The sequence below is a fragment of the Egretta garzetta genome, unplaced genomic scaffold, assembly GCF_000687185.1.
Source record: "Egretta garzetta isolate BGI_Z169 unplaced genomic scaffold, ASM68718v1 scaffold53, whole genome shotgun sequence".
Classification (NCBI taxonomy): Eukaryota; Metazoa; Chordata; class Aves; order Pelecaniformes; family Ardeidae; genus Egretta; species Egretta garzetta.
The window spans coordinates 596,260-614,129 of record NW_009259312.1 but is presented as its reverse complement, the minus strand read 5'-3'; the positions used below and the strand labels follow the sequence as shown (position 1 = coordinate 614,129).

The 17,870-nt window shown below is 40.6% G+C and overlaps 1 protein-coding gene across 1 annotated transcript in view; it reads right to left on the bottom strand.

Moving 5' to 3' along the window:
* Positions 1–17,870, bottom strand: part of AFF2 (AF4/FMR2 family member 2) — a 264,367-nt gene that overhangs the window by 120,569 nt on the left and 125,928 nt on the right. Inside the window, exons 7-9 of the mRNA XM_035891955.1 lie at positions 16,496–16,582; positions 12,571–12,607; positions 12,269–12,320 (exon numbers count right to left, since the gene is read on the bottom strand). Of these exons, the coding sequence (XP_035747848.1) occupies positions 12,269–12,320; positions 12,571–12,607; positions 16,496–16,582 (176 nt within the window). The remainder of the gene's footprint in view (positions 1–12,268; positions 12,321–12,570; positions 12,608–16,495; positions 16,583–17,870) is intronic.

Sequence of the window (17,870 nt, the reverse complement as noted above, 5' to 3'; positions counted from 1 at the left end):
AAATGTTGTTCCAGCACAATTTGAGGATTTTGTTGACAAAGCCCCACCAGGTCTTCTACAGGTGCATGCCTGTGAGCACCAAAACACATCAGCACCAGCTGGGCTGAACTGAATGCACTTGGGAACTGCTGGAGTACCCTGAAGACTGTCCTGGGCAGGCACGGCAAATCCCAGCACATAGTAAATTAAGAAAACATGCACGTGTTTCTGCATGGGAAACATGACAGGTTTGTGACAAACCCAGTGAACGCTGCTCACAAACTCTGTGGGGCTGGGTGCTCATGAATGCTGAACAACCTGCAGTGGAAACCCTTGAATGTTAAATTCTGCATACCTGCTTCATTCTGCTTACTTACGCTTTCCCAAACTCAGAGAAATCAACTGCAATTTGAGGCATACTAAGACTAAACAAGCTTTTTTCTGAGTACAAGCTCTGGAGCTGTAAATGATTAATATTAATAATGGGAAAAAATCTGTCACGCATAAACAATATAAACATACAGTAACAACCCCTTAAATTTGTTAATCTGAGAATTTTTTTTCTCTGATTCTCTTCCATAAACAAAATATTTTTTTCATCAGGCAATATCCATTATGTTCATCCTTGGTGTAGTTACAAGGCAAAAAATGTGGATTATCGATGACATAGATCATAATGGCTCTTTCCAAGCCATTATCATTTATCATTTAAATGTGTATTCAATGAGCTTTAATCTGCAAATTTGTCATGATTGGGAGCCATTATGATTTAACAGATTCATTGTGTTAGCTTTATTCTTTTTTTTAATACAATTCACGGTGTGTGTTCTGTAGACTACACGTGAATTAATTCTACCTGTCAGAATGGACTTTTAAAAAACTTATTACAGATGAACAACAGCTGTTTACTAAAGCCTTCAGTCTTTAAGAACACAACAATGCTGAATCACCACATCTTTATACTAATAAACGAGTCCTGCAAAATCTTCATAACCAGGCTCTTTCTTCTGAAAAGTCTCAATCTCCCATTACTTTTAAGAACAGCACCAGGACCAGTCATATATGAGAATTCAATTATATAAATTTTCTCCAATCCCCAAAATAGGTACTTTTTCTACTGGTTGAGACAAAGTAAACAAAATCAATGAATGCTCTCTCACTGGTATTAATCAGTCTGAGCTGTGTACCATATATTACCAAGGATCCAACCAATATCAATCCTTGTTTAGTTTTTTTAATTCACAAGAGTCAATTAATAATAAGAAGAATAGTATCTAACACTTTGGCTAAAGCAAAATAGCATGGAACTTTCTGTATTTTGGAGAAGGAAGGTGATATTGGATTTTTAGCTCAGTGTTTGTAAAGCTGCACAATTTACAAAACTGCAAGAAATGTCAGCAAATGGCAGTACATGAGTTGTTACTGGGTTTTGGCTATAGCAGATTAATTCCATATCCAGTTGTATATAATTCACTTAACTCCTTTTCTTACTCAAGTTTTGCAATTTCCTGAATTAAATCCCTCTGAGAGTGAGCTGCGCACTGTCTGAGCAAACTACCCCGTAGTCACCAGGAACATTGCTATTCGCTTTGACAGAAGACGTGATGGGTGAATGCAGAAAAGCTTACCAACCCAGAATTCAGATCATCCCCTGGTTGTGCCTTCTTGACATTACCCTTGAATGCTGCATGGTGGGAACGCTCCTCAGCCAGGCACGAGGCAAGATGCCAACACGAGGTCAGGATTATTCATACCATGGCATGGTTTATCTCATGCCTTTTCTATTTTTCAGCAGGCTGCTCTGAACTGGTTTGGGGTGGGGACATGGAGGCAAGTGATATGCACATGTAATTGACAGCTGTGCCAAGATTAGTTGGAAACCGTGGCCTCCAAAATGGCTGTAAGACACTGTGCTCCTCCTGGGTAAGCAGCCTACAGCCCCGCTGCGGTGCAACTGCCCTGGAGCAGTTGAAAGCTCATCAAGCCACCGCAGGGCTTGGGAGTGAGGAGGCTCTGCGTGTCCTGGGAGATGGGCTCCAACCGCCCCTCAGGCCATGCCTGCAGGCTGCTAAAAGGAATGACAGTGCTGAAGGCTTTTCTCATTATACATCCCAATATTATAATTCCACAAAAAGCCAGCGGATAGCTGTAGCAGGACTGCGTGACACTGCTGCACTCAGCCCACGTGAGGTGCATGTGGGCACTTTCATGCCACCCTTAAGCACTGTTTGCCCCACGTTCACGTATTAATGAATTATTCATGGATTTTCTGGGGACGGCTGACTTTTGCCTGCACAACACAAATATTTCCAAGCAGTAAAAGATACGTATCTAAAAATAAAAAAAGGAATCATCTATTGGGCTTAACACAAAATAATCTCACATAAAAGGAAGTATTTTTTAACAGCGCATATCTACTTTATGGCACTGGTCTCTTAACTTAGTGCTTATGAGTTAGGGAAACAGCCCCTTGGTGGATTATTTTTCACAGTTTGCTCAGTAATGTGTTTACAAAGCCATTGTTACAACTAGATACTTATATATTTTGATATACAGCATGCACTACAACAGTACATCTTCAGAGATTTCATGCTTATTTTAAAAACCTATTTAAATGTTTCTTTACTTTCCCTCCCAGCAAAACACAAGTTTATTGCCAGATACTCCAGGGCTCCATAGTCCAGTCTGACAGTAATTAAGGCAGAATTAGTGGTGCTTTGCAGGGAATGATAACAGTAGCAAGCATACAACAGGATGGGCCAAATTCATCTCTGACAGCAACTCTGCTGAAATAACTAACTTACTTTAGGAATTAATTTGACATGTGAAATTTCAAATAATGGCCTTTATTTTTAACTGTCTGACATTACTGAAGCACATAACTCAGAGCCTGAGAAATGTTAAGTGGATTTTGTTTTCCTTTGTTAGAAAACTGCTCACCTACTCACCCGCTTCCTTCCACATATCAACAGTCTACTCCAGCAATCAGTTTTATTAAGACGATACAACGCATTATTTCAACGCAACCTGCACTTGCTTAGTGCTTACCTGCCCTTGATGATGGACTGTAGTAGTGATAAACATTATCTCTAAGCCATGCAGTGAGTAATACAAAACACATTATCCCAAATCTTCCCTTTGTGAACATCTGTAGTGTTTCCTCTGATCCTATAATTATAGACGACACCAATACATAACAAATCCAATACTTTGGTAGTAAAGTCTACAGAAAACTAAAGGCAGTATTTTTCTGTGCACGTCTTATACTTGAACTCAGACTGCAAACATGGTCTGAAGAATTTGCAGTAAGTTTGGACACTAAGCTTTGACAAAACTGTCTCTTCCGAAAATTTAATACCGTCTACCTCCAGTTGTTAAACTTTCATCTAGCTATATATAGTACCTACAATCCAATTTGATTCTGCAGCAGTAATCTAGCCATAGAGAACATCTAATCCGATTCAACGGTATCTATTTGTCCATTAAGAAACTTCCTTTATCTGATATGTAAAACCTATACATGTTTATGATTTTGGGGGTTTTTTGGGTGGGGGGAAGAAGACAGCAATCCCTACAGGGACTTCAGACAGAGGGGCTGGTGGCTGCTAGGAGGCAGCATCCCCCTGTGCGATCGGGGGCGCATTCTGGTCCTTCCTCACCTTGGGAAGGGGAGCAGGGTCCCCAGAGCATCCTCAGGACCCTCGGGGGTTTGGGCAAAGCCACAGGTTAACATGAGATGGTGTTGCAACCTGATCTTCAAGGTTATTTGATTTTGGGATGAGGGAAATTCCTAGATAAAGTGGAAAAGAGTAGGAAATCCTTTATGTGACCCTCAGCACCTTCTCCCTTCAGGTTACAACTGCATGCTGCTCTCCATAGGGTAAAATCAACTTAACCTCCTTTAGCAGGGAAGGGCTTGTACTATTATCTCCCTCTGACTCTTGCATTGATTAGATTGGAAAATGAGTAACTTTTATCATACTTGATCTGAAATAGCACTATCTAGCTTACGTTTATCCCTTTACGTCTACAGAACAGATAATTGCATGGATCCTGGGAGTCAGATGAGACATTGATGTCTCTTTTTATCCCTGGTGTCAGGTTAAAGGAGGAAAAAATAGGAAGTTAACCCGTGATTTAACACTGGGCACTGTTGGCTCCTGCTACCAGCCTGGTGGGGGGGGTTTAGCCCTTTGCGAGCGCATGCCTGGCTCCCTTCTCACTGCGCAGGTTTGCTTGCTGCCACCTCTAATAGCAGAGTCAGTGCTGGATTCTGCAGCATGTGCTTTACTTCGAATTACAACAGATTTTTGCCTAAAAAAAAATCAAGACACAGTTTTCTGGGTTTGGGTTTATTTTTTTTTTTCATTTCTCTCTTCCTTATTTTTTTTAAGTACAGGGAAAGGCAGATTATTTCAATTAAGAGCCTGTCACTGACAATTGTAAGAAACCTTTCTTCAGTTCAATGCAGCAGTTGCAGTTTTAAGTTTCTCCCTGCTTCTGTCAGGATCTAATTTTCAAGGCCCCGTTGCCATGGCAGCAAGTTGGAATTTTAATCCAGTACTAAAGGTCAAGACAGGTCACCAGTTTCAGTTCCTCTTCAATCTCCCCATAAAGAGCCACAAAAAGGAGCTGAGATAAAGGTCTGACCTTACAAAAAATTCCAGTCTAGCACAGAGCCAGACTTGAAGCTATATGATTTGTATAGGCTTTCAAATTTGTCTGGGACTATTGAAATTCCTGCTTAATCAAATATGGGCAGCACTGATTTGCATTCCCCTCTCTCTGCAGAAAAGCACACGTATGTCCTTAAAACACAGGTACGTGCATGTAACCTACCAGGGAAGCCCAAAAAGCAAATCCTTCAGTCGAGTCTATCAGGTAAATAGCTGTGAAAGCAAGCCCCTCATTACTGGTGATATTTACTCCTTTTGCAGACTCAGATGAGCCTGGCAGCTGCATTTAAGTCTCTCTTGTCAATATGAGGTAGATGAGTCAACATCTTCCTTTCAAAACCCGTAAAGATCTTTTTGTGAAGCATTTTGACTAAAGGAGACTTTCCAATAAGGGACAATTTCCTGAAAGCTGAACTACCTTCACATTTTGTTTACTATTTTTATCTTGAAGGAGAAAAAGCTCCTGTGGAAATTAGGAAATAACTTTTTATTTGCTAATTTTCTAGGCCCCCTCCTGTGTTTTCCATAACATGGATTTTAATTAAACAATTGGTTTGCACCTACTGCAGTAAGGCTATAGGAATCTCCCTCCTCCTCCAGGGCTACATTAATTTTTCCGGGAAGCTGTGGTTACAGCATTAGGAAAGTCTCAAAATGCATTTTTCCAAGATGCATGGGCACAAGTGAGGGAAGCAGTTCTTCCTCCAGGAATTTAGAACAGTAATTAGCCCAGCAGTGGGGAATATTTTCCTTTTTCACTGGTTGGGAGGATCTATTTGTAAGGTAAAGCTGTTCTGAATCTGTGGCTCCAAGGGCTATCCAAGACAGAGGATAATGCAGTGAGCGTGGCCCAGCCCCATGGGGTGTTGTGAGAACTTCACTTCATAAAAAATAAGCCCTCTGGCCAGAAAATTGATAGGCTTTGGAGCCCTGCTGAGCCCTCAGCCCAAAGGATAATGGTAGCAATATAAGTTCCTCTGGATGGAGAGTGTAAAGCTGAGAAAAATGTGGTGGATTATTGGGGCTGTCAGAGGGATTCAGAGGAAAGATGCAAAGGATTAAGTTGTGATATTAGGAAAAATGGCTGTTAGTCTTACCTAGGATATTTAGGACACAAATTGGGAGTTTCAAGTCCACTCTGGTATTATGAATGCCAAGCTTCCTGGAAAAACCCATTCTTCTTTCAGGCTTATCACCCATTTCCTATTACGGCTATTCTGCAGCATGGTGCAGATGAATCTGGGTGACAATTTTCTCAGTTTGTCTCAGGCTACTTGAAGTCCACAAAACCAGTAAGATATGACAGTAGGAATAGAGGAACCAGAGCAAAGAGCATCAGGAAGAAAGAGCCCAAGAGAGAAATGGCTTGGCTCTGAACCTGAAATTAGCCAAAAGGTCAGAATTAAGACAAAAGGGAGCAGGGTGAGGTCCAAATTATGGCAGCCAGAAAGCCAAGCAAGAAGTTAGTTTACATGCGTTTATCAGCAAGTGTGCAGCTCACAAAACAAATGGGTGGAAGAGGTACTGAGTGTGGTGGCTTCCTCTGCTCTATCCTGATTTACATTTTCGGATTTACCAAGTACATTTGTTTTTCAAAATGAATGTTTGAAGTTGCACTGAAGTTTGGAAGTGATTCCATCCCACAGAAATGTAAATCAGGAGGTCGGTTTGAGACTGGCCTTAGGCCATGAAGGCACAACATATGCTGCTGCCTGTGGAAAAGCTCTTTAAAAACAGGGAAACCTGTGGCAGATTTGCAGTCTAAGCAGTTTCCAAAATGGGAACTGATACGTAGTGGACAGGGAAATATATCCCGAATCTAAACATATTAATGTGTGTCGTTTACCTGTCTCTATTAATACTGACACTTCAGTGGTTGCAGCTCAGTGGTTGCATACATTTGGCAGTGACGCAGTAGTGCATCCTACCTGAGAACAAAATATTTCAACCGCTACTCGTTAGTTAGGGCAAATAAATGTGGAATTTTTAATGGGGGTTATACAGTATCAGAGGAAACGCAAATGGTTCAGTGCTCACTTGAGCTGCAATCAGCAATGCTGGCAAGAATGCAGTTGGTTAGCTTGTTTCAGGCATTCTTACAGGCAGTAATTATGTGACTCTCTGATAGTCAAGAAAAATTATTCAACATTGATCAGCAAAATATAAGAGAATTAATTTAGTTCTGTTCCCACAATCTTTTAAACTGATTTATAAACATGTCAGGAGAAAGAGATCATGGAAAAGAATGTATTGGGAAATAACTTTATTTTGACAGGGAGGTTAAACTGTATGTGAGCCAGCTGAATAATGAAAACAAATTAAAAGTCTAATTTAGAAATTATTTTGAATAATGGGCTTATCTTCAAGGATACAGGGCTTCTAATTACGACACTGGATTTTAATGTATTTCACAGCAGCTGAAATATTTTACAAGTTTTCTTCTATAGGCAACTGTCCATAGGAGATGCTTGTATGTTTTAGTCCCAATTACTTAGTACTTCGCTCAAAAGGAAAAGCCTGTGGCAGTGAGGAAAAAACCCAATACAATCTTGACTGACTATCATTGCTCCAAACCCAGGAACTTGTGAGGCAAAAGGATGCAAAGCAAACTTCAAACTAACAAAATGAAACAGTATATATGTAAGACGAATGACATCTTATCAAAACAGACCCTTCCACATTCATTTGCTATTTGCCCCTTTAATATGGTGCACTGGAGCTCTCTAAAGATTAATGGAGTTCCAATTATATGCCACTGTTGTTTCACTTATCATAATTAGTACATGGCAGTGTAAGTCTCTTGTATTCATGACTTTCCCAGTTTACCCAGAGGGAATATCTTTGGAACTTTCTACTTCTAACAAACAGGCAGTACTTAGTCTAATGATTAAAGCTTGCCACACTCGCTAAGTGAAAATGAACGTATGCTGTAAAAGAAAACAGGCTATCAACACTGCGGATCAATTGACGGTCTTGTGCTTTAATATGATCGATTAAAAACTGTAATTAGAAATACTAAATTTTCAGCTTCTTCAGTGTATTAGACCTAGGGTGGATTGTGACTGGAACTCAGATATAGAGTTGGATACACAAACAGAAACATTCTCCCTATTCCAGCTGGAGATGAATTTTACATTTTCGGTTCATGCGATTGAACTGGAAATGATGTATCAACATTGAATGAATTCCATTTTTTTAAAACTGATTCCTTTCAAGGTTAAGGATTCATCAGTGCTTCTTGATTTGAATGTTCTGAATAACAACATTACTTGTTGTCGCATTATCCAATATACAATCCTTGGTGTAAAATCCTCTTGATGTCTGATTACTCTTCATAAGGACATCATGCTGGTTCACTTCAAACTGTGAATTACCTTTAATTCATAGCTTGAACATGCTGCCAAATTTTGTTTTCCATGCTCCCAGGTGGCTGTCCCTGACACAGTGGAGAACTTCCAAAAAGCCATTAGATACTTATGAAAAGTAGTTAGATGTCAAGAAGCACATTTCCATTTTCAAACAGGCTTCCATCAAGCATTATGATAATCTTTCGGATTAGAAAAGCACTGTTATTTACTGAATTTTTTTTAGCACTGGGAAGTGAAATCCTGGCCCAGTTGAAACCAGTGGTGAGTCCCCTTTGAAAAATCCGTGCTGAAATATCACGTAAAGAGTTTCAGCTGCTTGTTTTGGTTTTGAGTCCACTGTATTTAGCTGTTCTTTAGCCCCCACGCAGGTTGTGTACCATTAACTATGATGGATAACAAAAACTCTATAAAGATAAAATAAGTTGGTTTTGACTGATCCATAAAAATTCGCTGCTCGAAGTTTTTAAATGGTTTCCGGTAGTTCACTGAGACCATGAGAAGGGCCTTTTAATACTGTCTTAATACAGTAAGTATAGGAAGTAATTTTATGACAGGGGAAGAATACTGTTATGATTACATTCTTCTTTTTAGCTAGGCTTTTATGGAAACTACCCAAGACTACTCTGCAGTATGATTTCAAAACACAGGATGTGCTTGATTAAAAAGGTTCTGGGTAGTTTCCAACTGGACAGAGGCCAAATGCTAACAACCAAATCAGAACAAAAGGACTGGATGTTTGAGGATGACATTCTTGCAACGGTAATTATATAACAGAAACCTAAGTCGCGGGCTGAGTTTGTACTCTCAAATTCATGAAAGTTGACAGAAAATCCTTCTCAGTGCAATTGCTTGCACCTTATCTGTTCCTGCTTACTATGCTTCATAATAAACTAATCAGAGTAGACTGGCTGCAAACTGACTGCACAATACCCAATGGAGATTTACAGTGAATCTGAAATTAAAGAGAAAGGAAGCCAAGTGCCGTAGTTTTACATAGCCTGATTTCAGCTATAAAACTTCACCACGGTATACATATGAGCATGCACATCAGTGTTCAGAATTTCATTTTCAAGATTTTTGAGTAGAAATTAGGATCTGAGGTTAGTTACATGTACCCATACTCATGTACAACATATGTGCAGAATTTAGACAGAATCCCGACTACTCTACCTTCTATTTTACCTTCTGCAAAGCACTGGGCATTGTGTTCCTCCAGCATGTGGATGTAATAAAGTACATTGAAATAGTATAAAAAGGATGAAATTTGTATTTCATAAACCTTTACTTAGGCAAGTATTCATTCATTTTGCATCCCCCTATAAAAGCAAGACATTGGTCAATTCATCTATCTTGCAGTATGTTGCCTCCATTCTTCCCCCTAGAAGCACACACTTGAATGGTTATCTTGTAAAGCCCATACATCCCTTTGGTCTGATCTTCCATGATGCCAATGTTTCTACACCTGAATTCTGTAATGACATACAGCCAGCTTGGCGGCGGGAGCAGAATATCGCATCATGTAAGTAAAAATATCTTTGTTCTGCACACATCACTCAACTACTCGTGGTATATAATTCAGTGATATGGTGAATATAAGCACATTACTACCAATTCCTATGGATTTCTAACAAAGCCAATGGAATCTATAAGACTGTCTCTAGGACTAATGTAAATGGACAATATAACTTAGGTTTCACTTGAATTGCACGTAAACTTAAAAAAGTTGGGGACTATGTAGAAACTTGTCCAGGTTAAAAGCATACAGATGAACAAACTCAATTCAGTCAGATTTGATCAAACTGAAATACAGATAACAAGTCCCATTGACAAAATATGTAAGGAGTTGGTGGGGGATACAGTTTTGAGGTCAGCAAGAACATGCTGTGTGGTTGACAGCATAGCAACAAATGTTGCTGGGGAAAGCTGGACTGTAATTTCACTCATACACTCCAATATCCCTGAAACTGGCCAATGTTAGAAAGATTAAATGTTAATAAAATCTTAATAGAACTGCAATCTGATAAATAGTATATTATTAAAATACACAATGACTGCAGGAGCTGCCAACCTATCAGGGTTTCTTTGGAGTGCACTATCCAGCTCTACTTGATACCATTACGTCTTTCTGCCCCACTCTGCTTTAATTTCATTATGTCCTCAAGTACTGTAATTCCGAGTGAAAGTGGTGGTAACTGCACATGCAGATCTAAAGAAACAAATTGGCCTCGTAATACCAAGTCTCACAGTGGACTGCGTTCTAACCTCCCAAAGCCCTATGGAAATTCTTAGAAGCTGCCTTAACAATTTTTCTGCAGTAAAGAGAAAAAGTGATAGTAATGGGTTAGCTGATGTTCATTTGGAAGCTAAAAATAAAAGTAGCTTTATTGCAGCTCTGTTCTCTCATGTGTAAAATCTATCACCTACCATAAGAAGGCAGTTCATTGCAGCAGAAATCTGATTGATAGTACTGGAACTTTAGATCAAGCAGCAGAACAGAGAGCAACTGGTTCATAAAATGTACTCAGTGTCTTCAGTTTTTATATCAGGCTTCCTATAGAGAGCTTTGGTCCCATTAAATGCACTATATACCACTGAGCTCTGAAGCACTGTTCTTTTGAAATTCAGCTTATAACTATAAACTATGATTGACAAGTCTATTACTGTTGGTTACAAACTATTGAAATATTGTATTTTATGGTATACTCACGAAAATATTTTTCACAGTGGAATCCAAATACACTTGCTTTAGGAGAAAAATCATTTTAAGATGCAATAATATTTTTTTACTTTTTTTTTTTACTACGGAGTGTGCTTAATGTTAGGTTTGGATCACTTAGATGTCCTGAAACATGAATGTACCCATTCTGTTACCAACAACAGTGGGTATAGTTGGCTAGATTTTTTAAAAAACCCAAGCCATCACTGGTAATCAAATAGCAATGGGCAAAAACTTGTTGCTAAGTTTCACAAAATAAATGTCATTCATGCAAATTAATCTATTTATTAGCATTCCTATCCAATTCTCATTCAATCTGAAGAAAAAAACCATTTCATTTTTAAATTTAATTAGTCGTTTAACCATAATTTTGTAAAGCTTTGCTCAACAAACTTTATTTGAATGAGTACTTCTGTGACTTGACTTTATGAGTAAAGAACTGGACCTCCAGAGCCTGGTGAGTACATCAAGGGATTCGGCACCCACATCTGTTCTAGTCCCACATCTCCTACATGGTCACAGACAAATCCCTGAGCTCCAGGATGTCCTTACCTGTACATAAACTTGCACTAAGAATCAATAGATTTAAATTAATTTAAAAAATCTATGTAGGTATCTCTGCATTGATTTTTCTTCCCCTGTAGGGATTTACTTAAAATTTCGTCCTTAGCAGATTAAGGGGAACCACCAGAATAATTCTGAAGTAATTCTAAATGAACATATTGTGTTTATACAACTGTCAGCTAAGCTAGTGCAGTTCTGCATTCAGTAGTTTAAAACACTTGAACAGTAAAAAAATTAGCAGCTCTGAACTGAAATCAGACACGCACATTTTCATATGTATGAAAACAACAACCTACTTTTCAAAGTTATTATTTAATTCCTGTTTGTAAATGACTTTGAGATCCTGGGGTAAAAGTAAAAAAGCAGTTCCGTCTCAACTCACTGCTACATTACTGCAGCCTTACACCAGAGAAGCACCGAAGAAAAATGTTTTAACACAACGGAGAATTAGCTCTTCCACAATTTTCAGCTGTCATATTTACAGATCATCTGTGATTTTCAGCTATTTCGAAGTATATGAAACTCAAGACCAGCTTTTCAACACCAGCTAGTAGAATCATTCCGTATGATGTGTTTTACTCTCTCTCACTGTATGAATGTTAAAATTCCTGCATCATCTGTTCATTGGGTTGCATTTTCTATTGTAAGAGGCTTAATATCTGATGAGAGAAGCATAAAAGTGATTTAATTTTGGCAAGCTGTACAACTAAAATCAGCATTATTTCTGCTTAATAAACTCATCTTTCACACATAACTCTGTTAGCTAATGCTTAAAAAGAAGAAAGAGTAATAAGCACTGAAAACATAAAACTGGTTTATGGCTAATTTTTAAGGACTACTGAGAACACCTGAACACCAGGACAAGATTATGAGCAGAGCTAGATTTTAGTTACCTTTGGAGAAATAAGCTCATTCTTTATGATAAATTTAAAATGAGATTTAAAGCTGGAAATAATAATACTTACGACTTTTGTGGCACTGACTTAGTTGCAACTTTCCCTGCTGGATCACTCCACTCTGCAAACAAAGAAAACACATTTTCAAATGTCAAAAGATTACTGCAGAATTAAAATGCACCCAAAGCTGTCAGCCCATCTAATTACACTTGGTTTCACAACATGCCACAATGCATAACATGTAATAAAAAATGGAACTGATCTGCTTTAGCACCATAGAAATTAATCTTTTAGCTTTTGTTTTAATGATGTTAAGCAGGAAAAAAAAATACCAAGCCCTGACTGTTAGGACTAGGATGATAAAGACCTACTTTGTACATTGTATCCTGAGGTCAGATGTTGGGAGTCCTACAAAGAAGAACACACAAAATGTCAGCATTAGTTAAATAAGAGGAAAAAGGTAAGATACATCTTAGCTGGCTAGATTAAGGGCACTGGCATTACACCAACAGGGAAGGAGATGGTGGGGGAAGGGATCATGGGATTGTTAAGGCAGCACCAGTGACATTAGTTTAAAAAAAACATTAACTGTAGAGACAGAGCACCACTGAGGGATGCTTTTGCAGTTCAGACAAGAGCTCACCCTCAGCTGCTTGTATTGGGTTCATGTGGCAAGGTTTTGGTAGTGGGGGGCTGCAGGGGTGGCTTCTGTGAGAAGCTGCCAGAAGCTTCCCTCATGTCTGACAGAGCCAATATCAGCCAGCTCCAAGGCGGCCCCGCCACTGGCCAAGGCCGAGCCCATCAGCGATGGTGGTAGTGCCTCTGAGATAACATATTTAATAAAGAAGAAAAAACCTGCTGGGGAACAGTAGCCAGAGAGACAGAAGTGAGAGGATGTGAGAGGAGCAGCCCTGCAGACACCCAGGTCGGTGCAGAAGCAGGGGGAGGAGGTGCTCCAGGCACCGTAGCAGACATTCACCCCAGACATTCCCCTGCAGCCTGTGATGAAGACCATGGTGGGGCAGGCTGTCCCCCTGCAGCCCATTGAGGTCCATGGTGGAGCAGATCTCCACCTGCAGCCCAGGGAGGACCCCACACCGGAGCAGAGGAGTGCACCTGAAGGAGGCTGTGACCCTGTGGGAAGCCGACGCTGGAGCAGGCTCCTGGCAGGACCTGTGGCCCCATGGGGAGGGGAGCCCAGGCTGAAGCAGGTTTGCTGGCAGGGCTGGTGTCCCCATGGGGACCCACACTGGAGCAGTCCACTCCCGAGGGACTGCACCCCATGGGGGCGACCCACACTGGAGCTGTTCGTGAAGAACTGCAGCCCATGGAAGGGGCTCATGGAGAAGTTTGTGGAGGACTGTCAGCTGTGAGCAGGGGCAGAGCGTGAGGAGTCCTCCTGCTGAGGAGGAGGGAGCAGCAGAGACAGCGTGTGATGAACGGACCCCAACCCCCATTCCCTGTCCCCCTGCACTGCTCAGAGGGGAGGAGGTAAAGAAAATCAGGAGTAAAAGTTGAGCCCGGGAAGAAGGAAAGGGTGAGGAAGGTGTTTTAAGATGCAGGGCTTTTTTATCCTCTCCTACTCTGATTTGACTGGTAGTGAATTAAACTAATTTCACCAAGTTGGGTCTGTTTTGCCTGTGATGGTAATTGGTGAATGATCTCTCCCTGCCCTTATGTTGACCCACGAGCCTTTCAATATATTTTTCTTTCTCCTGTGCAGCTGAGGAGGGGAGTGACAGAGCGGCTTGGTGGTACCTGGTGTCCAGCTAGGGTGAACCCACCACACTGCTGTAAATCTACACACCTGCTTTATGGAGACACTGCTCAGATTTATACCCGCAGTGGTCCCAGCCTTTTCCAGGCTTGGCCATGGGTGTGTGCATGAGCCATCTATGATGCAGAATTTCGACCATAGCATGAATGCAACTGCACATTAAATTCAGCACTGCTACCTTTCTTTTCTTTTGTCTCACTGCTTGGAAATACAGTAACCTTTTATTGATAGTCACTGTTTTTATTTGGACTGTGACACACAGGATTTGATAAAGATGCAGGAAGCAGATCTTTGCCTGATGGAAAGTGGTCAAATCCAATGAAATCAATGGAAGTACAGCAACTTTAAACCAGCAAAGAAATCTGGCTTGTAACACTTGAGCATGCTAATGCCGGGATTCTTGCTGGCTCACAATAACTAAGCTGCTTCCTTAACGTCAGTGTTTTCTTGCTTAGTTTTTCTCTAGGCTTTATAGTCCACAGTGACTGTAATCAGCTTTCCTTCCAAGAAGAGTTTGATCATTTGAAATTAAGGTGTTATTTACAACCTCATCTTACAGCCAGGCACTACTTTGCTGGAAGTGTTAGTTCTGTAGGATGTTAAAGTCATTAAAGCCCTCGCTGCACTTCCTCTTAGGGCATTATTAGTTCCTAATATTATACTGTGCTGTCAGTCAGTCTCTTGTGAAGTAAATCATGCCCTAAGAGTAAACATGGCACTTTAAATTTGAATGTCAAAGGGATAAATTGTTCTGATAAGTTCCGCCTTTTTTATCACACTTTTTAATATATGTTTCTTATGAGGATACCTTTTTTTTTAATAGTTAAATTGAGAACTTGTAATAGTGCCTGTCTCATATGGCTGCAGATTCTAGCCACATTATGTCTAAGATCTATAATTTGGCTAGATATAATTGATTTAATGCGATGTTCTGACGAGACATTTCTGTTGTATTTTTTAAAGCAAAACCAGCAAACTTGGAAACAGTTATGTGCTTGCCTATTTCCTGAAATGCTAGCTCAAAAAAAAAATCTAATTTATATTTTGTATTGAAGTGATATGGTCAAGAATTTTAGGATCAACATTTAACGTGCCCAGAAATTAACTTTGATGTGGATCTTAAAAGTTCAAAGCAAACTTAATAGAAACAGAAAAGCAAACCAAAATTTTAGCCTTTCTGAACCAATGTTTATACTGCTGCCAGTGGAGATAGCAGCAGTCTGCAGGACTTAGACCAGTTTCTGTAGGGCTCATCAAAACCAGAGCACTAAATTAAGAGATGGTATAAATTAAAAAAAACACAGCTTCCAGTGGGCAAACCCCACTTCTCTCCCTGTATTCACAGAGGTCAGGCTCCACTTTCACCTAAATGGGTTCAACTGACTTTAACCCAGTTTGCAGTGAGGACTGTACTCTTGTGTGATGATGGTGTCTGATGCTCAATGCTGCAGCGAACTGCAGTGACAGCAGCAGTGCTAGAGCAGTAACAGTCACATTCCATTAAAATAAGGCATTCTGGGCACTGGCTTTGTTTTTTTAAGGAGCCACAGATACTGCTAATTTCATATGATTTCCAATTAAGTATGGCGGCTGCATTTGAGACAGGGGAATATCTGCCAAGCAGACAAAATCAGTAAGAGGAAAATCACATTCCAGCTTCTAAACCAGGACATGATTGCTTGAACCATAATGTCAAGCAGTACCAGTTTTATAAGCTATTTTCCAGGGTCCTGCCTTTAGAAAGGAACTTTTATGTAGCTCCATGTAAGGCTGGTGTAGATTTCCCACCCTGGGGAAGTTCTCCTCTTCCCCAAACATCATCAGCTCACAGTTGTTTAGGTTCCAGCAAAAGATACCTCTGGCAATAATTGCCCTGGGTACCAGCTCGATCTCTAACAGTGCTACCAGAATCATAGCTAGAACGCAAACAACAGAATTTGGGCTAAAGGCATGTTCAAATCACACAACTTAATGATTCACTGTATGTTAGGTGAACTCCGGGTAATCTCCAGGCACATGCTTTTGATGTGGCAAGTGCCGAGCATGTGCTTTTAGCAAGGCCAATAGAGAGGATCGCATTGCGCAACTTCATGTGCCCTTGGAGTGCACAGACAGACAGATGCCATAGCACTCTTCACATGCAGGAACATTTTAAGTCACCGTAATTTGACCATGCAGCCTAGACCTCATCATGCAATCAATCACTAAGTAGGAACAAATGACCATTTCAGCCATTGTGCTGTATGAATAATACTGGAAGAAAAACAACACAATATATTATACTTGATGTAGAAAGACTCTTACAACAACAGAGATAAAGTGCACTTTGCCTCTGCTGTAACTTCTGCAGCTTTAACAAAGCAGTCCAACAAGTAACAACAGTCTGACTGGGAATTTCCAACTAAAAATAGTCTCAGAAATTTTTGAAAATGGAACCAATTACAAAAATAAATTCTCCAGCGAAGAACACTCAACAGAACAGAATGTTAATCAGGTCACTGGTATTAGCCTACTCGTACCTTGCTTGGGATAGAGAACTTGGTCTGCTCAGCCTTGCCAGGAGTGTGAATAGCAGTAAGAGGAGGAGGCCAGGAATGGGTCATCTCCTAGGGAAGAAAAAAACCATGTTTTTGAAAACAAATTCATGTACATAAAGAAGAAAGAGAGGAAAAAATGATCACATATTCTCCACTGAGCCTGGAGATGCAATTGCTTAAGGAAACATCACCACCCATCCTTATGTGGTAGATGAACACTTTAACTACCCCACAGGCAGCGTTTCCTGGGAATGAGGGTGAGGACAGGTTTTACTCTTGAAAATTTTGACTATCTGTGTCTTCATCAGGTGGCAGCTGACTCCACCTCCGAGGTCAGCCCATCAAGCTGCATGAATGAAGCCCTATCACAGGTATAGAACAGGGTTTTAGCTGCAAAGCCCATGCAGGATGGGGATCCTTCCTCTATCATGCTGGATGCAACCCTACAGAGGATTGCATGGTGGCAAAATGCAACCCTATCTGAGATTGCATAGTGGCAAAATAAATCAGAGGCAGGTCTAGAAAAAGCTGGAGTGGGCTTGCAGCATGGATGCCTGGTGTAGAAGAGAGTGGGAACAGTGTCCTATGCAGCAAAGCATCCTGCCATAGCACTGGCCATAGGCACTTACTGTGGCACGCAATCACAGCATCAGAGCACTGTCAATTCCATTTTAAAATGAGGAACTGAGAGATTACGTGATTTGCACAGGGTTCCACAGAAAGGCCATGCTTAAATAGGAAATCCAAGTCTCTGGTGAAGACCTGCCCACCACAGCATTTAAGCAGCACACCCGTTTCTGTATCCGTGTGTTAATTTGTCATTTGTACACACATGTTCCAGCTGTCTTCAAAGAAATCACCTGGGTGCCCACAGCTATGAAACACAAGCAGAAGAGACAGTGCCCACCCTGCTTTTCCATAACGAGGCCTAGGGCCGCCATCCCACTGAGCTTGGTGGGAGCAGGCTGGGGGAAAACCCACTAAAATGGAGAAACTGCAAAAGTGTTATTTTAGGCAGAGCTTGTAAATGCCCTTCTAATGAGTGTGTTGAAGCTGCTCCATTCTCTCTTATCTTTGTTTTTAATTTAATAAATATTCAGAGAGGCAGTAATACTTGTCTCTGGCAATCTGTTACATCTTTGTCTTGGTTGTTTTTCTTTGCCTGCAAAGCTCAGAAAGGATTCTTTCTTGAGACAAGGGAGACAAAGAGCAAAAGAGGGTCTGATCTAGGAAATTTTGCATGCAGTGGCCATAATCCTGTCTGCAGTAAACTCAACTTCCCAGCTGCTATTTCACACTGGTCAAGCCCAGGGCCAGTCGCAACGAAGCTTATGAACCCAAGTTTCTGTAGGTAACA